Raw genomic sequence first — 8414 nt, 5'->3', positions numbered from 1 at the left:
AATTTTAACAACTTTCGTAAACAAAACACAACCAAAAAAAAAATTGTCTTTAAGAAATAATAATTGTAGAGGGTTGTGTAAGGCTTAAAGCGGGTTGGGCTTGATGGTAAGACTGGGTGTGCTCCTTAGGTCTTGTCTTCGAATTCCCTGCCCATCACCTTGTGTGGCACTTAAATGGATTTGGATTCATCACTCCCTGCCCATCACCTTGTGTGGCACTTAAATGGATTTGGATTCATCACCTTAAAACTCGTGTGGGATTGGTCATGCCGGGCCCCCAAGGGAGATTAGTCTGTCACGTTTACATGAGTGTTGAGTGTTGATGGGATACTCCCTCGGTTACCCAAAAAAAAAAAAAACGAGTTTGCTCCAGATCAGATATAAGCATATCCACATCCAAATCATTTTATTTTTACTAAACTCATCAAAATTCAACCCAATTAAATTAATTAATTCGAATCATATATTTTTAATTGTCTAAATCGTTGAAGGATGACCAAAGATAACTTGACCTCAAGATCTCTTTTTTTTAAAGGAGGCATTAACCATTGTACACAGCACATTGAAAAGAAATAACTTAAAAAATATAACTTATAAAGTAATATCATTCAGATCTAAACGGATCTGAGGAAGGATCATATCAGACCTGAATTCGACTGAAGTCAAGGGAACCAACCCATTTATTAATTTGAATATACTTGAAGGGTACCAAACCCAGTTAATTTGGATTCCGAATAAAATCCAACACATTTTAAGCCCTAGGGCTGTGCATTGGATTGCCAATGTGGTAATCCATTTTGGCAAAATGACCCTTAGTAAGACTTAAAATAGGCAGACAAGTGAAGATGTTAAGCATTTCAAACTTGATAACAAAACATATTTCAACCAGATGCATTTGTCCGCGCAACTAAACCTTACCCAGTTACTGGGATTGGCGTTAGTATCTGTATAAGGCTTTAAAATCATTTTATGTAATAAAAAAGAATAGGAAGAAAAGACAGATTTGAAAGTGAAAAATTGCTCGAGTAAGCTTTTCATTCTTACTTGACTTGCACATATTGGATCAATCATAGTCTGTCATTTCTCCCTCCCTCTCCCTATTGTTCAATATTCCCAAGAAGAATTTCCTTCAAAACTTCGTTCAACTTCTCAATCAAATTCTTCAGATAAAATTGATCACATCTCCACTTAATCCTAATTTCTTAGGAGTAATTCGGGTATGTATACCCATCTAGGGTTTAAAAAATTAGAGTTAAAAAAAAATAGCATGAAAGACCAGTTTTGCATCAAAAGCAAAGCTCACCATTTCAAGGCTTGAGAGCTATGGCAAGACCGAACCGAGGGGCTGCACTGAGAGCCTTGGGGTCATACTCTGACGAAAAAGTTACCAGTGACTTGGGCCTCCATTCTCTCTGGCAGAGCAACGCAGTCCTTCCATTGTCTGAGAACCGGGTTTTTACCACAGTAAAAGGATCAAGGGCATATGAGCTTCCAAGGGTAAAACTGTTTTCGTAGGTAGAAAATCTGTGAGTCATTTCAGCAGCAACAGTAACTCCATTGAAGGGATTCACCGAATGAATGTAAGACAACTTCATTGTCTCTCCTTTGTCCACCCTACCAACAAACAAAACAAAGGTACAATTTAACCACACTAAAGTTCCAAAGTGAACAGAATTTACTATAAAGAAATCCCTAGTAGTGAAAGGAAGCGCACTAACAAAAAGAATTCACTATTTACCCTCATGATCCTAGATCCTGAACCACCATGTCAAAATTTTAATTTGAAATAAATATTTCTAAGATAATTGATAATGACAGCTGCTATTAGTTCCCCAACTTTTACTTATTACACCCCAATTAAAAATATAGAAAATAAGTGAATGGTTGAGAATAAGTAAAAGTTGAGGTGCCAATAGAAGGCTCTCGAATTTTTAGTTAGATTTCTAACTTTTGGGTTTAGGGATTTTTACACAAGCCTAATCACAATTGTAAACAACTACTCAAATTATTTGAACAAGTGTAATAATGTTGAGAATATAAATGAAGACAAACCTTGGTAATGTTTGAAGTGTGTTTTAATCTTTAATTGGGGTGTGATAAATAATTTAAGAAATTGGGATGCAACAAATAAAAGTTGGGGAGCCAACAGCCTAGGGCTACAAAGAATCCCACGCTGCTGGATGGTTTTGTGGGGATTTCTAGGGATGGTTTAGATTTACTTTTCCTGGAATGCCGATTGGATTTACACTCATGTTGTTCCAATTCAAAATCATCACCACCACCACCACCACCTTATCCAAATCACTAGGGTCCCCAAAATGAATCCTAATTTTTCCTTTTAACTCTTATCATGAGACCTTCTCACTAAACTATGAAAAAAAATATAAAAAAGTAAATTAGAAACAAATAGTAATCAGATCCTGACACCACATACAGCATGAGAGCAGCAGAGAAATCAGGCTTATTTAAGCCAATCCCAGTATTGTACTTGGTGAGTGAGGCAGTAGCAGTATCAAACCCAATTTCACCACCAAGACTCAAGTCCTTGCTGCCAATTGCTGCTGCTAGCTCCAAAAAAGGGGTTGGGGTCAAGCCAATGCTGGAGTTGATGGATGCATGATGATGAAGGTATTGCACATCCAGCTGAGGAAACACCAGGCACATAAAATAATTAGAAATTTGGTTTTGCGTCTATTTTTTATCGGAGAAACCTCGGTCTCATGTAAATAAATTGCTCAAACTACCCTGAAAACTTCGACACAGAATTTCAACAAAAATGGCAAAAGTACACATTCGGTTGTGTATGTGCATGTGAGTTGCTGGTGGCTACTGAATAGACTCGTTTCTTACACAACGTGAAAAGGTCCATATTTGACAGCTCTAAGCGGTCGAATCTGGGAAACATCGAAATTTCAACTGCCTTGGGTAGTTGAAATTCGGTTTCTAAAATTTGTGGGTCTTGGTCTGTCAAAATTTCCAGTTTTCACTTAGTTCTCAAAATTTTTGTGAAGAAAACAAATGCATTGTCACTACTTCTAGAATTATGCATTGTCCTCAAACTATGGTGAGATCAAATACATAGTCGAAGTGCTATGATCATCCCGAAACCAAATATTGGAATATGTGGAACATAAGTTGTGGACCACAGCCACAATTCAAATAATACCAAATGATAATAGGTTTGGCTTACAGATAAAACCATCCTCATAACGAATAACTCTGTCAAGTAAAGCTTGGATGGCAATGGTCATCTAAATCCAATCAACTTTCGGCAGACATCATAGTTTCTGAATAATGTCTTAAAGACATTAATTTACTGACCTTGCCAGACTTATGATCAGGTATTTTAAAGCTAAGTGCTGCCTTGGTGCATGGGAGTACTTCATTCACAGTAACTGTTGTGGAGACCTGCAATAAATAGGTTTAGCATTCTTTCGCGGCTTTAAGATCAAATAAAAAATGAACATGCAGTATACATGCTCTCAAAGGAGAATGAGCCATATATACCCAAACAATGACACAAGCATGAATGGAATAACAAAGAACCAGCAACAATAAATAGAAAAATCTGAACAAATGGTTCAGTTAGTAGAAGAATCGCTCTCCTTACATTAGAATCGGTATCAATTTTCACATCCACTACAGTACGTCCATTCTTGTACGGCGTGCTTATATGAATATCACCAATAAAAAGTTGATCACGCTTCACACCAGTAGCTGTGAACCCCTGCCATCGAAAATGTAGTATTAGCTCGCAAAAGGGGAAAATAGATAATGCAATAATCTTATATTACCTATTTACTGCCATTCCTTTGAGTCAAACAATGTCCAAAGCCTAAAGTTGGACTCAATGTGAAGAATATTCTTTCCAAAGAGCTCAAAATTTTATACATAACAAACTTAGTAATTGTTTATAAAAAAAATAAAAAACAGAGTTTTCAATTAATAGTAAGTTTAAGAGCTTTAGGTTATAGCTTATAAATCATTTTAAATAGGGCAAGATAGTCTGTTCCTTTTAACTTAATTGGATGGTTATGATTAACAGGTACTGACGGTTAAGATCATGCTGGAAACATTTGCGCTTATTGATCAATCATATTAGATTGTCTAGCAGTGCTGATCAATCATTTAGTAGCTCCTATCCAACAAATTAGACCCAAAATCAAGAACCGACAGACAAAAATATAGAAAGGAGAAAACATCCATGGCAATTTGTTGTAATGGATGATCTGAAAAGTTTGAAGGAAATTAAAATTTACAAACAGGATCTATCCACTTAACTTAGATTCTATTGTTGAGGACATGAATGGATTTGGCAATAAAGATAAAGATCGCCAGTGTAGTTCCACTGTCAACTAGGACAGGTTGTTCTAGTAGATCATTTACCACTAGTTGATCAATTATTGATTCAAGATGATATGAAGGTCCTTTATTATAATTGTTAAAAAAAAAAATGTTTACTTGAAAAAAGAAAGAAAGTTAAACTAGCAAAGAAAAAAAAGAATATAAGAGGTTACAATGGCATCTGTACATCAGTCTACAAAACATCCCCACGGAGGAGTCGGAGTCCTTACAAAAGAATACCCACCTTATGCAAACCTAGGATAGCTCCCTCATACTCTTTCTTTTACCTAATGCCCAACATATAACCACTTTTAGTTTTGTCTACTTCATAATCTAAAAATTTTGAGGCCTTAAAGGATTGAAAGAGTCCCTACTAAAATTAAACCAGAGTGTAAACATATTGGGTGTAATACCTGTATTTGTATCCATGTCCAAGATTTCAAGAAATGAAGAATTGCATCCTCATTCACCCATACCAGTCAGTACCCATATCCGGGCATCTTAGGCCCAAGTATCATGTCAAAAATGTCTATTTTTGGAAGGTAAAAAAGTAAAACTATTTCATGCTCGAAAGTAGTATTATTTCATCAAACAACATTTTTTCAGCTTAACTAAGTATTAAAATGTTTCGTGTAACATCTTCACATACTGTATCAAAACATAACAATATCTATCCAAAATCTCATTTCTTCAGCATACAACTGAAAAGACAGATTTAAAACCTTAGATTTCCTAAAAACCGAAATGTCAAAAGTGGAAATTCCCTTTTACCACAGCCACACTTCACCTCATCACTAGAACGCAACTACCATATTCCTACAAGCCTATAAAATGCGATGAACCATCATGAGATACATCATACAAGCAAAATATCTTCAGCCAAATTGATTGCCATAAGCCAATCTCTATCAATAGAAGATTAATTTGAGGTATTATATTTGTTAGCAATAAAAAAAGAATTATGTAGGAAGGCTAACCCTAGAGTAGAAATATTAGAAAATACCATCGCAGTGTCACTCAGCATCGTTAGTGTGAACTTGTGATCAAAGTTATAGTCTTTGGTCAAAAGATCTGCAAAGAAGCACGCAATATTTAAATGACAGAATGGTTAATGGGAAGTGCAAAACAAGAGGAATAAATATAATACTAAATAGTGCATATTAAGTCATCTTGGCATCCAAATAGAACAGAATTACTGTCATGAGAATGGGCAGCACGTAATAAAGCTCCCATATCGTGCGGAAAGCTCTATGAATAGTGTGTCGAACTTAGTGAATAAAGTTCTGATACTTCACAATACCTCCTTTGAATTTCAATATTTATAATTAATTGAATTATTTACTTATTTTTTATAATTAATTTAGTGAATAAAGTATCAGAATTTTATATCTCATTGTCATAACTTTTTAAGCTTTCTACATTTACTGAGAATCATCATCAAAGGCTTATCCCAAAGATATGGGGTTAGCTAAACGAATCATGTTCCTCCATTACTGAGAATAGTAAGTAAAATATTTGTGGATCTTCCTCGTGCAAAGATTTCCTAAGCAGGAGACTCTTGATACTATATTTATTTTATTATTATTTATTTAATTTTTGGATTTTGGGGGGGGGGAATTGCACATAAAACCCCTTTGCACTCTTAGAGAATTTATTCAAGAATTCTCTATAATTCAAGAATTCAATGCAAACAAATAGCTGGATCAATAATGGTTATTTTCAGTAACACTGTTGTCACTTCAGCAATAACTAGACCTTGTTAAGGATTCAAACTGAAAATAACAACAATAATTCCCTGCATCCAACTACAAGGCCAGTTTCCAACAGTTCCTAATGATCAATCTAGATCACCTCGCAAACTTTGAGCAGAAACGCAAGCACATATCGAATCTGTGTGAAGCATTAAAGTAATGTAATTCGTTTGATTGAAAATGTTTCATCTGATACAGAGAACTCCTAATAAATCGCATGATGGTCAAGAACAATGGAACAACACCACTCCATTTTCCACAAATGTGTTTTGCAGGACAGTGTCTTTATATACACTTGGCACACTTTCTCAATTAAATTATTTTGTTTACAACTATTATTTATATATTGTTAACATGATTTAGTGTATAACAATTTCTTTAAAGAGACAGTTTCAATGCTATATGCTTAACATGAACTATTGTATTTGAAATATATATTTCCCCATTTACGGGGCTTATCATATGTGAAACTTCTTGTTGGTTTCAGACAGTAATACAGCTGTTTGTATCTTTTGTTCATTGGTCAAGAGTCTATATAGTGCCACATGGTATAAAAATAAAACTTGAAAGTCATAATATCACACAAAACAGATATCAATCGAACCAACTCAATTATATCCAAACATATCTTAGTTCTCTTATACATGCAAGAAACATTGGAAAAGTTTTAGTTGTAACCTTTTGTACTTTTGCCAATGTTTGAAAATGGAGCTGGACCATTTGCCATTTCAAATGCAAGTGAAAATGTACCCCACCTACCCTGTGAATCCATAAGTTAGTTACTTTGTATATATTACAGCTTGGAACAAGAGACATACTAATTCACGTTAAAGAATAACTGAGTGCATCAACTCCAACTAATCAGAACAATTCCAGGAATGTAAGTGATTGGGATTTGGGACACCAACTATTGGCACTCCAAGTGAAATTACAAACCCACTCTTAAAAATTTTGAATGTGACTAATGTTTCGATCAATGTATTAGGGGTGGGTAACTTTGTCATTGAGTAAGAAGGCACGGCACCATTGGCCAAAAATATGTGTCCCAATCACTTCTCTTTTACGAGCAATAAAAATAATCAATAATTATCATTCTTGATACGAATAATAACCATTATTTGGAGTAAGACGTAGATGATGATTGATGATACAAAGTAAAAATATTTTAAAAAAAACATAAAACAGGAGCCTCTCAGATCATAAGGGCCTGTTTGGAGAGCCCCTAAACATAGCCATCACTATCCTTGAATGTGCACATTTGGATGACGCTCACTCTACACCTCGTCGTTATCATGGATTAAAATATCAGAATGTATTGGTATCGGTCAAGACCGATACAAAACATCGACCCAAAACATTCAATGTATCGGGTATGTATCAGCCGATATTGAATCGATTTTGCTATTTATATGATAAATCCAATACAACGTTTTCCACCAATTAGGATCACACCATTTGCAGTCTTGAACAAGTCCAAACAGGTTCTAACCATTGGAAAAGCCTAATCTCTTGCAATGAAACTTTAACTCGAATCAAAATCCAAATATAGAACCACCAAAAACATTTTTCATAAACACTTAAGCCGAATTCCAACTCCAAAACCACCATTGAAACTATCTAAATGCGCAGATTTAAGAGAAACGCGAGATTAACGAACCATAAAACTAGGGTTAGGGTTCTTATATAGTTCATATAAAACCCTAGTTTCTCTTTTCGAGCTTGAACTACAGAAGAACAATAGCAGAGAGAGAAATGAAATGACCAAAACAAAGAGAACTTACAGATGCTCGAATCAGAAAAATGATTGGCTGTGATCGGAGGATCACGACCGTTGGTCAATAGCGAGGCTCTATCCAACGTTCGACGGCGGCTCCGCAGCAGCAACTGCTACGGGCAGGCGATGTAGCAGAGATAATAGAGAAGCTAGAAAGGGAAAGCCAAAGGTCAGCTAAGCTTGCTAATATCTAACGAAAGTTACGACAAGGGGCCGTGACATATTTAAAATGACATCAATGCCCTTAATTGTAGCAAGTTCGCTATGAGCGTTGGGATTCTAGGGTTGTTGCTGATACACGTGTCGTGTAAAAAACGCAACACGTGTCGTATAAATATAGACCGGTACTGTCGTCGCTAGCCTACAGATATGAGGGATTTATTTTTTCCGGAAAGTAGTCCATCCGTCGGAGCCGTACGTGACTTGAATTTGTAATTTTCAATATTGAATAAGGGTCGAGATCAGTAAACACGTGAAAAGTGAACTCATCCCAACCGTTTAGGTGGAAGATCCAACTGTTCGTATAAAAGAAATATCTTAAGAAT

General features: G+C 35.5%; 1 protein-coding gene across 2 annotated transcripts; it reads right to left on the bottom strand.

Moving 5' to 3' along the window:
- Nucleotides 1–1123: 1123 nt before the first annotated feature.
- VDAC4 (voltage dependent anion channel 4) lies at nucleotides 1124–8050 on the bottom strand. 2 transcript variants are annotated; one of them, XM_086449163.1, is made up of 7 exons: nucleotides 7877–8050; nucleotides 6774–6855; nucleotides 5348–5415; nucleotides 3611–3727; nucleotides 3322–3408; nucleotides 2435–2643; nucleotides 1124–1614 (listed from the first exon to the last, which is right to left on the bottom strand). In XM_086449163.1, the coding sequence occupies exons 2-7, from the start codon at nucleotides 6820–6822 to the stop codon at nucleotides 1308–1310; spliced, it is 837 nt and encodes a 278-aa protein (XP_086305289.1). In that variant the 5' UTR covers nucleotides 6823–6855; nucleotides 7877–8050; the 3' UTR covers nucleotides 1124–1307. The 2 variants fall into 2 exon arrangements, with proteins under 2 accessions (XP_086305289.1, XP_086305290.1); XM_086449164.1 differs by having other exon boundaries at nucleotides 6774–6850.
- Between the last annotated feature and the right edge of the window lie 364 nt (nucleotides 8051–8414).

This window comes from Akebia trifoliata, chromosome 8 (genome assembly GCF_017979445.1).
Source record: "Akebia trifoliata isolate Shusen 1 chromosome 8, ASM1797944v1, whole genome shotgun sequence".
Taxonomy (NCBI): domain Eukaryota; kingdom Viridiplantae; phylum Streptophyta; class Magnoliopsida; order Ranunculales; family Lardizabalaceae; genus Akebia; species Akebia trifoliata.
Note: the sequence above shows the minus strand (reverse complement) of the source record. Positions and strands in the feature narration are given on the sequence as shown.